This window comes from Aspergillus mulundensis (genome assembly GCF_003369625.1).
Source record: "Aspergillus mulundensis strain DSM 5745 chromosome Unknown scaffold_11, whole genome shotgun sequence".
In the NCBI taxonomy this organism is placed as follows: Eukaryota; Fungi; Ascomycota; class Eurotiomycetes; order Eurotiales; family Aspergillaceae; genus Aspergillus; species Aspergillus mulundensis.
The window spans coordinates 435,240-449,470 of NW_020797899.1; the positions used below are offsets into that span (position 1 = coordinate 435,240).

Below are 14,231 nucleotides of genomic sequence, written 5' to 3' on the forward strand. Positions count from 1 at the left end.
ACATGCACAAAGCTCCCAGCCACCAAGCAAGCAAGCCACCAGCCAAGCTGCTTAAGCTTTTCTTTATGTGCCTGAGACACCGGTCATCTGGAATGTTCTCTGCAGGAAAGCTAGGATGGAGAGAGCGCTGGTTCTGAGACGTGCTCTGGGCTGGGCTGCTTGGTTGGCATCCTCATCAATTCTGACCTGTTCTGACCTGTTGTGATTTGTGTTGGGGGGAGTTCTGCTATACACCTGCAGGGAGTGTCGGCGTCCCTGGCGGCGGGGATACATCATACCACATGGGAGTGGGCAATGCAGCTCAGGACTCAGGTACGTGTAGTTAGGTTGTAGCTTGTTCCTAGCATGCAGGTACGTTCTGTATGTAAGGTTTACTTAGATAGTTGATGTGTAACCACGGCGTCGATAAAGCCGGTCGCGGTAAACAGATGGGAGGATTGTGCCGGTTACGCAGTCTAACTAGGTCTACATAGAATTTCCCTAGAGCTTGGGCTGGGGGGCTGTTACCTGTCGAAAACTTACTAAAGCCAGTAATTATCATGAGAACCTGGGTATCATATGTGGCCAGCTTAGAATAAGAGAAAGCATCCCAGTACGAACCAAACGGAGCATCAAGTCGACGCGAAGAGGTCCTGATATTAAGCTATGTAATTCATCAAAAACTAAGTTGTATGGGTGTCAAAGTAAACAAGCAAGAACGCCGTCCGACCCTAGTTATCAGATAATCGCTATAGTAGTATCATGACGAAATGGAAACCGCTCAGCTGCATGCAACATTTTCAGAATGCATAATATGTAGGTGTAAATATTCATGTACCGGACTCGCTGTCCTCAAGTAGAGAAGGCGCCGAAGTTGCCGGCGAACCAGGTGAAGGACGCGACTGTGAGCAAACCCATTCCCACGGCCATTTTCAGACCAAGGAGATCGGTGGCCGAGAGGGCGTCACTGCACGTAGCACAGACGTACTCTACAGCAGGTTAGTTATCCGCTGGACGCATGACGGGTGAGTTTGAACATACCATTTAGAGGCGTGTAAGGCTGTGGGGTGTACATTCCGAACATGTACCCGTTCTGGGAGCCGAGCTCTCCGGCAGAAGCAGTGTCGCCAACCTCTTTGGTGTCATCATACACAAACAAGGTATAAGTCGCGGTAAGCAACGGGGCCGTGGCATTGGCATCTACTTTTCCCGTGTCCCAGGTCACAGTTTGAGTTTGTTCAACGCTTATGTTGCTGGCAATCGTGTAGGTAGCACTGTTCTGAGTGCAGATCGCGACAACATTGACTGCCGTGGGCGTGATCGACAGCGATGTGTAGTTCCAAACAAAGGTGAGTGTATCCATGACCTTGTAGTACGTCGTTGAATAGGCATTTGGGGTTAACATGGAGGTACCTCCGGCAGGAAGGCGAGCGTCAATGGATGTGGTATTGGAAGAGTGGCGTGTCGTCGTTGAATTGGACGAGGAACCGCCGGTGTGAGTTGCCTTGGCAGTTGTGGTGGCAGTTGTTGTTTCCTCATCGTTGCTGTCAGAGGATGATGTGGACGTGGTTGTTTCCTCCGCCTGGTCGTCCGCTGTGGGGGTTGCGCCGGTAGTCGCACTTTCGGCCGCAGTCGTCGTGTCTGAATCCGACGATGAGTCTGCTATAGTTAGTACGTGTGCAGGTCGACGCGATGGATCAAGCTCACCATCTTGCCTCGGCAGAAGTTGACCATGGTTCAGTCCGTCAAGCTGCCATGCGGTTGACAGCACCGCTAACAGGAGCAGGCACGCAATCGGAAAAAAAGAAGTGAACCGCATTATGTATAGAGAATGGTCGATTCGATTGCCTGTCTCGCGTTGTCGGAGAAGCGGGGTCTCGTCAATCCCCGTGCCTCAGTCTCTTATCAAACTGGTGTCCACAGCAACGATGTCCAATGTATCAAACAGAGGAATCTCAATAAAACGATGTTATCTAATCGAGTACCGGAGGCCGTTGGGGAAGGCGACCGGAGAGGTATGAGATGCCGGGCAGCTGCTTGGCTGTGAAACGGAGAGGTGGCTCGACAATCTTCAGGGTCTTAGGGGTCTCCGAAAGCGAGTGGAGCGCCGGCGAAACGAGCGTAAACAAGCGAGCGACTGAACGATTCGTTCGAACGGCAGCGGAAATCGGGACGGAGAGGAAACAGAGAGGTCGCGAGAGAAGGATGAGGAGAGGAAGAGTGAATCAGACGCAGCAGAGAGGGTGAGAGAAAAGAATGCGAGAAGCGATGGCGAGAAGAATCGAAACGACCAGGCGGCCGATCATGTGGCTTAACCCTTTTGGGCCAACTTGTGAGACATCGTCTATTTTTGTCTGATCCGCCGCCTCAGGCACCCAACTCTTCATCGAGGATCCGATCGGATAGAGCGTTAGATCGGGGCTGTGCCTTTTTTCATAGCTGCTTGAAATATGCTTGTATCTGTCCAGGGTCCTACTTGCATGCTTCACGTCCCTATCACCCAGGGCCGCGTTCGAAACAGTTGATTCGAACCTGTCAGCTACCCCTAACTATATACGGAGTACGGAGTACGGAGTACTATTGCCAATAATTCGCATCCATTATGCACGCTTATCCCATTTCTCAATACAAATACAAGACAATGGTAAAAATATGCGGTAAAGCTGATTCCCAACATAAAGAAAAACATCTCACCTGTATGAGGTTCAGAAAATCATGAAACATGGTGGATCGAAACACTCGTCTCAGGGCCAGACATCCACGGCCGGGGCATATGGCAACCACGGCCACGCTTCACCAGTCACCGCGGACAAGCTTTGCTCAAACTTTATGAATCATCAACCCGCCACGCGCGTCATAAGCCTCCCAAATCTCGAATCTCTGCGATCCACGAAATTCTGACGGGTGGCAAGAGTCATAACGTGGTTCACGCAGTGGGTTCCGTCACAAGCTTCACCTCGCTGCAGGAGGCGGGGTACTTCGCATCGTAGTATCGGTAGATGTAGAAAAGCTGCGGTTCGTTGTGCCACCAGTCGCATACTAGAAGATATCGAATTAGCAGCTATACGGCATCCGGGAGATCGTGACTGGTTTACCTAGCCATCCACCGAATCCCTTCTGTTCCGACCATTGCAAGCCAGTGCCGTTGATGGAGAAGCCCTCCTGGCCGGGTCCGACGTTGATCTGGACAAATTGCCATGCTGGAGACGTTGTCAGTACGCATGAAATTACTGGTGTGCTTGCCAGACTCACCGGCATAGTTGGTAACGCCCACAGGAGCCAAGCCCCAGGGGAAGTTCGTGTTGTAGTCAAACAGGACAGTGGTGCCGTTCAGGTAGGCCTTGCTTGCTGTCTCGATATCCGACGTAAGGACCGCATCGTTGAGACCAGCGCCAGTATGGTATCCGTAAACGTAGAGGTCGTTGTGGGCGGAGTTCTCGGAGTCTGAGGTCTTGAGGTGGAATGTATCGGGGGTCTTGCTGTCCTGGCGACCGGCGATCGCGGCGGCGGAGGCTGCGCCGATCAATAGCGAGAGTGTGCTGAAGAACTTCATCTTAACGAAAGGGCTGGGAATAAAAACAAAACAAGGCGTTGGGAATCAAGGAATACCCAAAGAATGTGCTGGTTCGGCTTCTGAGTAGACAGTGTGACAAGGCGGGAAGTCACCAGCTTTATCAACGGGAAGTGGCAAATCAAGCTCTCGGTCCGCATCAGAGCAGCCCAAAGCTTGGAGTGGAGGAATAACGAGGCCGAAATCTTAATCCTGGACTTATCCAGAGGTTCGTGCTCGATGTTCCAGTGGCATCACAATGATTTGTGGAGTAGAGGGGCAAACTGAGACATGCCCTGCACTGATCCTGGCATCAAGCAACGAAACAACCACGAAGGGCGATCATTTTCCGCATCAAACGACAGTGTTGTTTTGATCGTTGACAACCGGCCCAAGCTCAGACATTGTTACTGGACCGTGAGGAGGAAAACTGGAGCAGAGGTGAGTGGGATGATCACAAGGTCCACACTGGTTGCTATGGAATATGGATTGTTTGATAAAGATGGGCAAGCTTCATCGTCATCTACTCCAGGGTACCTATGGGCGATCACAAAGTGATTGGTGCGAGATAGAGTATCCGATGAGAGACAGGCGTGCGCCATGCATAGATGGAGAGACATCATAGCTCACCCTGATCATGGGCTCATGAACAGTTCAATTGACCATTGGCCATGTGAGAAATGTGTTTTTTTAGTCGGCCTTAGCTTGAGACATCCCGCATTAGATCGGGGCAATTGGTCGATGATCGGCAGACCCATGCGAAGCAAAGGAGAACCTTTAGTATGTGAACAAACGGACACATATTAATAATTTGGCCTTTCCAAACAACAATTCCTCGATGGTCTAACGGTCATGATTTCCGCTTGTCACTTCTTGCAAGAACAAGCGCGGGAGACCTGGGTTCGACTCCCAGTCGGGGAGACCTTTTTTTGCTTTTGTTTCTCTTTATTCCCCCGAGTATACAAGTGCTAGACTGAAACAGATGGTCTGATGAATGATGATCAGGCAATCCGTTGACATCATTCGTGTTTTGGCTAACTTCCCGATACATCATTGGTACCTGTTTTTCTATTTCTGTTGACTTGCGGCCCAGGGGTTCCACTACAACATCGGATCGAGTCCCGAAGCCATGATATATTTTGAAACCGAGTGACGTGTCGGCATGCCAAATAAGACAATCTATTACCTAGTGTCTATGAAAAATGCCTTGAGCTAGTATACAACCCCAGTAGGCACCCATTATGGTATAGAAATCATAAAGCCAACCTAGAGAAAGAAGAGAAATCACCTCCCCTTGACATACTCAGGCTTGAGTTGCCACTTTCCCCGACCGTTTCTTCCCTTATCCAGCACAGCAATCTGCTTCAGCATCTCCTTGAACTCGGCCGACTTCTGAGGAGTGGTACAATACCGGTTGAAGTGGTCGATCAGATTCTGCGTATAAACCGATCCGCCATGAGTTGTGATGAAATCCCGAATCATCGTGATGAAGTCCTTCCCACTGGGCTCATTCCCCGGGGCAGGGCTATTCGTGGCGCTTCGAGATGGCGGCGTACGAGATGAAAGGTTAGCGAGGATACTTGCCGACGACGGACCGGCCAAGGCGCGTCTGGCTGTGCTGCTACGTCCGCCGAATGGTCCCCGCATGGGCATGGGCGATTCCTCGGGCTTTCCGGCGACGCCAAATTGACCGGTCCATGTAGGCGTTCCGATGGGGACGGATTTGGCGGCTTCGCCTGCGCGGCGAAGTTGCTCTGCGGCTTCGGCAGCTACTCGTTTTGCTTCTGCTTCGATTATCTTGGGGTCTGCTTTGACCACACGCTTGCCGTTGACGATTTGGTCGTGCTCAACAGCTGAGTGGACGCCTGATCGGGCGAATATACCTTCCATCAAGCGTGACTCGGAGTTTGTGCCAGGTTCTCCTGGCTCCGTCTTCGCTTGTTGCTCGGGTCCACCTTGAAACTGCTCTATTGAAGCGACTCCTGTAACTTTGCTAATGTCTTGTTTCTCAGCCTGCACATCGCGCTGGTGGCTATCCTGGTGTGCTGTTGAGGAAGCATTGCCATTCTCCTCTTCGTAAGTGACTTCAGCTTCCTTGAAGATTTTGCTAGTCTCTGTTGGGCCTTGGTTTTCTTCACCTAGCGCAAAGAGGTCGTGCAGGTCACTCATTTGGAAGGTCTGCCGTTGCTTGGGGTCTTTTAGAATCTTGTTGGTCAGAAATTGCTTGAAGATTTGGCGGTGATATATCTTCTCCTCGATTGTTCCAGCAGTCATCAACCGGTAAATGGTCACATCTCGCTTCTGTCCCAGTCGCCACGCACGCTCCCGGGCTTGTACATCAGTCGAAGGATTCCAGTCAGGGTCGTAGATAATGACTCGGTCCGCGCCGGTGAGGTTGACGCCTAAGCCGCCGACCTTAGTGGTCAGTAGAAAAACATGCAAATCAGGGTCTTTGTTGAACTCGTCAACCATAGTTTGCCGGTGCTGAATGGGTGTAGTGCCGTCCATACGACGGTAATTGAACCCAGAAAGAGAATTGACGAATTTCTCCAAAATATCCAACATGATCCGATGTTGTGCGAACAAAAGGGTTTTGTGGCCCGTGTCTTTCCACAGTTCAAGCAGCGACTTCACTACTTGCATCTTACCCGACTTCGTAGGGTTTCCGTAGTTCGGCTTTGCGTAAAGCAGCTTATGGTTCTGCAAGTCCGGGTGATTGCATATTTTTCGCAGAATATCAACCCCGTAGAGCACCTGTCTTCGGCCTCTTAGAATAGATTGCATTTCTTCAGAGCCCAGAAATGCCTCGTATGCTTGCCGCTGCGGTTTGGTAAGCCGGCAAAAGAGGACCTGCTCGCTCTTTTTGGGCAGATCAGCTGCTACGTCCATCTTGAACCGTTGCAGGAGGTACGGACTAATGGCGTCCTTAAGGGTTTCTGCACACTTAGCAGCCGTCTGGACCTGTAGATTAGAGGCGTTCGCATAACCACCCTGCCTGATCGGGAACTCGAACTGATTTCGAAAGTTTACCAATGTGCCGAGACGCATTGGGAAGACAAAATCGAACAACGACCATAGCTCTGTCAAGTTGTTTTGCATTGGCGTTCCTGAAAGGATAATCCGATGAGGCGTTCTAAGCTCTTTAGCGTGCATGGTAATAGAAGTATTGGGATTGCGAATCTTGTGGCCCTCGTCAAGGATCGTGCCACCCCATTCGACGGGTATCAGAAGAGAGGCATAACTCTGCAAGCCAGAATATGTCGTAACAAGCACATGCCCTTCCTCGACTACCCGTTTGACAACCTTTCTCGCCGCCTTCAAGCCACTGCTAGAACCACCTGATTTGTAAGTCCCAGACATAAGTGCATCCTCGCGGCTGCTTTCACTCTTTATGTTTACCATTCCACTACCAGAGGTATGCAGAATAGAAACACGGAATGGCGGCCACCAGCGATGGAACTCATTGACCCATTGTTTCATGACAGTGGCCGGACAGACGACGATGATGGGTTTCGTCAGTCTCTTGCTATAATGGAGGCCGGCCAGGAATGAAATTGCTTGAATTGTTTTCCCCAGGCCCATCTCGTCACCAATGATACCTCCCACTTGCTGCTGATGTAACTCCCACATCCATTGGACCCCAGTCTTCTGGTAGTCAAATAAGAGTGGATGTATATCACCGGGGACGCGGTAGCGATTGTCTAGGTGCAGGTCTGGCTCAGTCGGATGGGGCATAAACCACTCTTCGTCTTCGGGGATCTCGGTGTCTGCTTCATCTACGTCAGGACCCTGAGTCGTGTCTGGCTGACGGGACTTTTGGGCGCGTTTCCGAGCAGCGCTTCGTCGGGTGACCCAAGTTTGGAGCCTAGATTGATATAACTTTTCATTACCGTCATCCAGCCCGCTGAGATCCTCCACGTCATCGCTGCTTTTCGTCTTCTTAGCATGGACTGGCTTCTCTGCAGTCAAAAAATCGTTATCGTCTTCGGAAGAGGATTCCTCCTCCTTGTATTCAACATAACTGGCCGAATCATCCTGATCTTCGGATACATGGCCATCCGAAGGCGCTTCCATGTCGAGATCTGAGTCTTCCGCTTTGATGGAAACCTTTTTCGGTTGACGCCTCTTTTCTAGCTTCCTTTTCTTTACAGGGCGCTCGGCAGAGGGTTCTTCGGCAACGCTTGATTCGCTCGTCTCATCGAAGCCAAAATCGGGGCGCAGTAGGTTGCGGTGGGAGACGGCTGACCGCGCTTTCACCTGTTCGAGGGCTTCCAACTCATCACGCTCATCCTCGGCATCAATGAGCGCATCCTGGAGACTAGCCAAAGGGCCTGCACTCGAACCAGTTCCCATACGTGAAAATGGCGTGATCTTTCCGGTTCTTATAAGATAGTCTCTGCGAGACTCGTTGGGCATTCTCCCTGTCCCACTTGCTTCCATGTTAGTCTCCTGCTCTTGACGCCGTTCATCGATACGCTGTTGGATCTCTTTGAGATCATTTGCAAGAGCTGCATTGCGCTCCTCCAGTTTTGCTATATCATGTTGAAGACGCACCCGAGCTGATGTCCCAACTGGTTGTGCTAGTCGTTGGTGTAGTCTCAGGATTTGCGATTCAAGTTTCCTGAAGCGAGCAGAATAAGCACAGGCTACAAACAAGACGGGTGAGGCGATTACTCTTTTTCCTGCCGCGTCCTATCTAGTCTCTTGCTATCGCGCTCATCAGCCTGTTCCATGAGCAGTCGATCGGCCTACAGTCATTGTTAATGCATAATGGGCACTGAGATGGGATGAATATACCTGACGCGTTATGTCTCTCTCCAAAGCATCCTGATCGCGGATATCGGCCTGAAGCTCTTTTAACCGGCTTGCTTCATCTGCAGGCCCCGAGGCATCCTGGGTCGATGCTGACCCGTCCGCAGGCGGAGAAGTAGCCTCGAGGGAAGCTTCTTGCATCTTATTCTCCGAACCAAGTGTCTCCGAAGAGTCTTCTGACTCGTTCTTTACATTCTGTTCCATGATCGATAGGTTGTGTTATGAATGGGAAAGGGCCAATAGTGAGTGTGTCCGATGATGGCATGAATACTGAGCTATAGTACCGGTAAGACCGTTGTAACAAAGCAGTGAATAGGTACCGTAGTCCTTGGCAGAGATATCGGTTCTCGAGGGACCCGGCCTTGATCACCACAGTATGCGCACTTCACAGGCTACCGTTTGAGAGAAGTCCTGAAGAACGAACATTGTGTTGAGATAGCTTGCTATGGACTTGAATGACTCCTCCCCGATGCGTATCGTCATTCGTCACTGTTACCTGACCATCCGGAGTGTAGCCTGCTGCCCACCGCCTTCGGAGACTGGCAGAATAACATTAGTCATCGCCCCACGCGTTGAGCGGCCTGCCGCCCACGTCACACCCGACTTCACTATTATTCTTAGAGCAGCAAATTGCGGCCAGGAAGGATTACGCACGATGGGCGATGCATGCCCCTCGGATTGCCACGAAGTCTGTGAAGCTTTTGGGATCACTTTGGGAGATCTCGAGGGCAAGAAGCATCTGCGCCGCACTGCAGAGTGACGGAATTGTGGCTAGCAGAATGGCCAGACCTCTGTTTAGCGCCACCTCCAGCGTTGTGTGGACTGAAAATATGCCGGACCTGCTCAGGGATAGATGACTTTGAACCTGAGTCTTGGACAGATTCAAGTGGTGAACTCAGACGTGAATTGGGTAGCAATTTACGCGACTCAAGGGGCAGCTGAAAGTATACGGCGGCGAGATCGTCCAAGAGGCTGGGTAGAGACGGGCCAAGCGACGGACAAGCAGACTGGTATTTGATCAATTTTATTTGTAGTCTACTCCATAGCCTAGTCTACGTATCTGCGTAGGCTGTAGCTTTGCTCCGGGCAGTTGCAATCAAAACAGTTTCGCTGGACGCCTGATGTTGATATCATTGTGTCCCTGCCTTCTTGCTCTCCCTTCTGATTAACACCGCATTCTCTTCACGCCACTATTCAATTCCATCCACTATATTCTGTATATGTACCGAGAGTTGTGAGACCAGCAACGACGACTACGACGACGACTCCGTCGGAGAAACAGCCTATTGCAGCGAGTCTGGCCGTGAGCTGGCAAAAGGAACCACTGTCGGTGGCGGCCTGAGGCCTCCAGATTCCAACTTCACAATCACGCATCGCTCCGCCTCCACGAACGTCTTCTTGATCTCTCTCCTCCCTCTCGTTCCCCTCCTCGTCGACTCTATTCCGGCAGCATCTCAGAAGTGCCGTCATCCTGTGTGTGAGCGTCTGGCTGGGCTTCCCGTTCTCTCCGGGACTTCCAGCAGTCGACACTCTCCACTTGACTTGATCTCCCAGCCCCTTCTGAGGCCTGACGATTGTGGATTGCGACCGCCCATCTCGTGTCCCTCACCACCTCACATGCTCGGCGGTCGTCCTAACTTCAGATTGTCATCTCTCGATCCTTCGAAGATAATGAAACACGGCACAGTCTAGAAATATCGCCAATTCCTTCGCTCTGCCTTACGACATCTCGGAGTGTACCTAGATTCGCCCGTGTCCCGCGTCCCACGTCGTCTCCGCCCGATTGCGCTGCGTTCGTCGTCAAGTCACCACCCCGCTGCTACGTATCCTTCCCGATCGCAGTGCATGCGCGCTATCGACACTCCCAGGCGATCGTCCTAATTTTGGCTCAAATCTCACGATTGCCGGCGCTTGTGGAAGAATATAGCAGACAATGGACTCTCAGTGGCAGCCATATAAGGATCCCTTGGTGGGTCGTCCTGCGCAGTACAACAACGGGTTGACGTCGAATCCGAACACCCAACAGCTGCCCTCAACCTATAACGGCCAGCCACAATCAGCGCAGGCCCCGGCTGGTTACACCTACGAGCCTTTTCAGAGCCCCGGCATCGTTGCGAAAGCGCCCTCGACCAAATCGGCCTCGATGGCCTCGTCTCCGACTGCTACACCACATACCCGAGATTATGTCACTGATCAGGATGCCATCATGGAAGATGCGGATCCATATAACCGGGCTAAATATCCTACGCGATCTAATCAGCAGAGCCGACCGTCTTCGCAGTACTTTCCTACCGAAGGGTCTTCCGCTGCCCGCAGGTACTCTCCAATGAACGTTCTGTCGCCGACTCTGCCCTACAACTCAAGCCCTGGAAAGGCTGGCAATTCCTACGCTTTCCCGCCCGCAGCGCATCCCTCTCGACAATCCCCAACTCGTGCACCAAATTACTCATCGCCTCCCCAGCCGTTTCAGTCACCGTCTTGTGAGTATAATGTTTCCTAGTGAGGAAACATGTCTTATTGTCCACAGCGGCTAATGTTGAATATGCAGCAGCTGGTTCGCGTCCACCGAGGCTACCCCCACTGCAGCCCACCGACATGAGCCCCGATCAGTTCTTCGGGCCATCATCAGGGCCCCAGCTCAGCTCGCCGTTCGCACAAGATGGCCGACAAGCGCGCACGGGATCTGGAGCCGTTCAGCAACCAGGACGAGGCCCTGTGCCAAAGTTTCAGAAATTCAAGTCGATACAGGACCTTCAGCCCCGTATCAACGCTCAACCTGCGTACCGGCGTGCTAATCCAGAGGGAGGCTTCATCAGCGTAAGTTCATCCGATCAATCTAAACGCTCTGACCCTGACACTCTGTAGCCACTTCAAGCATTGACAAACTATCTTCCGGCTACTTATCGGATCTGCAACCCGAATTTTCATTACGAGTCATCAAGAAACCCTCGCCGAGTTCTCACTAAACCGAGTAAAGGGGTGAAGAATGACGGCTACGATAATGAGGACAGCGACTACATTCTGTATGTCAACGACATTTTGGGAAGTGAAGAGGCAGGGCATAAGTGAGCCACTCTATTCGTTAATTCAGGATTCCGTTCCCAGTCTAACAAGCTTTCTAGGAATCGCTATCTTATTCTCGATGTACTCGGTCAGGGTACCTTCGGGCAAGTCGTCAAGTGCCAGAACCTCAAGACGCAGGAGGTCGTCGCCGTTAAGGTCATCAAGAACAAGACTGCCTATTTCAATCAGAGTATGATGGAGGTATCGGTGTTGGATCTGGTGAGTAATCATGAAATCATGGCTCTGGGTATCTGCTCACTCTCTTCACCGTAGCTCAACAGCAGATACGACAAAAATGACGATCACCACCTCCTCCGGCTAAAAGATACTTTCATCCATCGCCAGCATCTGTGCTTGGTATTCGAGTTGCTCAGCGTTAACCTGTACGAATTAATCAAGCAGAATCAGTTCCGCGGCTTAAGCACCACCCTTGTACGCGTTTTCGCACAGCAGTTGCTCAACGCACTGAGCCTTCTGAATAAGGCACACCTGATTCACTGCGATCTTAAGCCGGAGAATATTTTACTGAAAAAGTCAGTCCACCCTCTGAATATTGCAAGATGGAGGCTAACAAAGGTCCTACAGTCTTGAAAGCCCCATCATCAAAGTTATCGACTTCGGATCTGCCTGTGATGAACGACAAACTGTTTACACGTATATCCAGTCCAGGTTTTACCGCTCGCCTGAGGTACTTCTCGGATTACCGTACGCGACTAAGAATAGCCATTCTCTGTCAACGGTTCTCAGCTAACTCCTTTCCAGGTATTCTTCTGCAATCGACATGTGGTCTCTCGGTTGTATCGTCGTTGAGCTTTTCCTGGGTCTGCCGTTGTTCCCTGGTTCTTCCGAATACAATCAAGTGTGCCGTATTGTGGAGATGTTAGGTTTACCACCAACCTGGATGTTAGAAATGGGCAAACAATCCGGTGAATTCTTCGAGAAGACTCAGGACGAGTTTGGGCGAAAGAGCTACCGCCTGAAGAGCTTGGAACAATATTCCCGAGAGCACAACACGAAAGAGCAACCCAGCAAGAAGTACTTCCAGGCATCGACATTGGAAGAGATCATTCGAAGCTACCCAATGCCTCGAAAAAACATGAAACAGGCAGAGATCGAGAGAGGTAAGGGTCACACTTTGCATTTCTGGTTCGGTACTAACAGCGTCTAAAGAGGTCAACAACCGTGTTGCTTTCATTGACTTTGTCCGCGGCCTGCTATCAATCAACCCCCTAGAACGCTGGTCGCCGCAACAAGCCAAGCTGCATCCATTTATCACGCAACAGAAATTCACAGGACCGTTTGTGCCCCCGATGAATTTGAAGTACTCATCGCTTAACAAGACTCTCCCGCCCGGTATCCAACAGCAGCAGCAAGCGGAAGCCGCAAGTAAGCAAAGGGCGGCGCATGCTCAATCTGCCGCACAAAGCGCATACACCATGCAAATGAACCAGTATCATCCTCCGACGCATGCGCAACAACCACCACCAATGTATACAGGGATGTATGCGGGGCACCAGCAACCTCCTCCGCCTTATCCCACACAGCCACCAGCGTACGGCCACCAAATGAACCTTATGCCGGGTCAAATGCCGCAAAATCAGTACGGGCCTTCTCAAAGTCTTTATGCGCAAGCGACTACGAGGGCTGGCCGTCAACGTGCGTCAACGATGGATCCCCAAGGGGTCCCACCTACTATACAACGAGTTGCAAGCCACCTTGACCCTAACGCGCCTATTCGGCTGCAGCCAAGCCCGGCCTACTACCCTCCGCCAGCAGATGGATATGCTGACCCCAATGCTGCAAATCAAAGGCGGCGAGGAAGCCGTGTTGGTGGAACGCGAAACCGAGATTTTATACGTACTCTTGAGGACGGCGTCTTGGGAGATGGCTACATGGGTCAGAACCAATGGCATTAAAATTGCATGCTGTCGAGCACGAGATGAAGGTTGCGCAAGAGTCGTATATTAGGCGTTTTCTCTTTTCGTCGGGCACGAGCATGCTCCATATGCGTTAGCCACAGATGATGTGGACGCAGTGTCGCTCCGATTGCTGCCATGAATACGTGGCCACATGGAACTCGGCCAGTTTCACAGGGTTCCTTAGTCGTTGACCTCGCTCTAGACGCTCCCAGGATTGGTGCCGTATCAATTATTGCTGCGCATTCGTTGTGGCCGAAGAATTTTCAGGGAGACTTGGGGCCAGCAACGTGGGGAAGGAGGATCTACGTCTTCCAACAACCGTGACAATCCGCAGACCACTGCCAACTGGGTCTTGGCGAGTCTCAAGCATTTCTTTACGGCGGTGTATTCAGGCTCTTCAATCACTGGAGGCCTTGTACCCGGGTTCTTATCCCGGCATCATTATCACCATCCGCCTCAGGTTCATGTACGCTGGTTTTCCGGCATAATCAGGACTTGGGAAGACCGCAATTCGTTATCCTGCTGTGTTACATTTATGCTCCTTTCTTTATTTTCTTTTTGCATCCTTGCCATTCGAACAGCGATTTAGCTGCTCATGTATGCGTTTACGTGTTTTATTCCATGCATTGCTTACTATTGCTTCCCTCGTGTTCTTCCCCGTGGGTAAGGGGACAGCAGTACTATACCTAGCTTGGATACAAGTCCAGAATGCCAGTTGTGCCGAAGCTCACTTCTGTCTACTGGTTTCCTTGGATATGCGGCTGAGGGAACGCCCTGCTGGTAAGGATATTCCAATCAGTGACCAGGGCCACCCCGATCAGACTTCAGCTTGACCCAGAAACTGTGGTTCAACTGGGTACGCAGTCCATCGGTGTCTTGAAAAGTATCCTTCCTGCCTTTTGTAGCAG

At 51.3% G+C, this 14,231-nt stretch overlaps 4 protein-coding genes across 4 annotated transcripts; 1 reads left to right on the forward strand and 3 right to left on the reverse strand.

Moving 5' to 3' along the window:
* Positions 1–831: 831 nt before the first annotated feature.
* On the reverse strand, positions 832–1,798 carry DSM5745_09056 (uncharacterized protein; the record flags this gene model as incomplete). The annotated part of the gene is made up of 3 exons (XM_026751072.1): positions 832–968; positions 1,021–1,638; positions 1,687–1,798. The coding sequence occupies 3 exons, from the start codon at positions 1,796–1,798 to the stop codon at positions 832–834; spliced, it is 867 nt and encodes a 288-aa protein (XP_026600158.1).
* A 1,107-nt stretch (positions 1,799–2,905) lies between these two features.
* On the reverse strand, positions 2,906–3,532 carry DSM5745_09057 (uncharacterized protein; the record flags this gene model as incomplete). The annotated part of the gene is made up of 3 exons (XM_026751073.1): positions 2,906–3,018; positions 3,075–3,179; positions 3,232–3,532. The coding sequence occupies 3 exons, from the start codon at positions 3,530–3,532 to the stop codon at positions 2,906–2,908; spliced, it is 519 nt and encodes a 172-aa protein (XP_026600159.1).
* Positions 3,533–4,813: 1,281 nt separating this feature from the next.
* DSM5745_09058 (DNA-dependent ATPase RAD26) lies at positions 4,814–8,545 on the reverse strand (the record flags this gene model as incomplete). The annotated part of the gene is made up of 3 exons (XM_026751074.1): positions 4,814–8,150; positions 8,204–8,277; positions 8,327–8,545. The coding sequence occupies 3 exons, from the start codon at positions 8,543–8,545 to the stop codon at positions 4,814–4,816; spliced, it is 3,630 nt and encodes a 1,209-aa protein (XP_026600160.1).
* A 1,729-nt stretch (positions 8,546–10,274) lies between these two features.
* Positions 10,275–13,320, forward strand: DSM5745_09059 (putative protein kinase Yak1; the record flags this gene model as incomplete). The annotated part of the gene is made up of 8 exons (XM_026751075.1): positions 10,275–10,821; positions 10,869–11,158; positions 11,207–11,406; positions 11,464–11,623; positions 11,678–11,937; positions 11,990–12,109; positions 12,167–12,525; positions 12,575–13,320. The coding sequence occupies 8 exons, from the start codon at positions 10,275–10,277 to the stop codon at positions 13,318–13,320; spliced, it is 2,682 nt and encodes an 893-aa protein (XP_026600161.1).
* Positions 13,321–14,231: the final 911 nt, after the last annotated feature.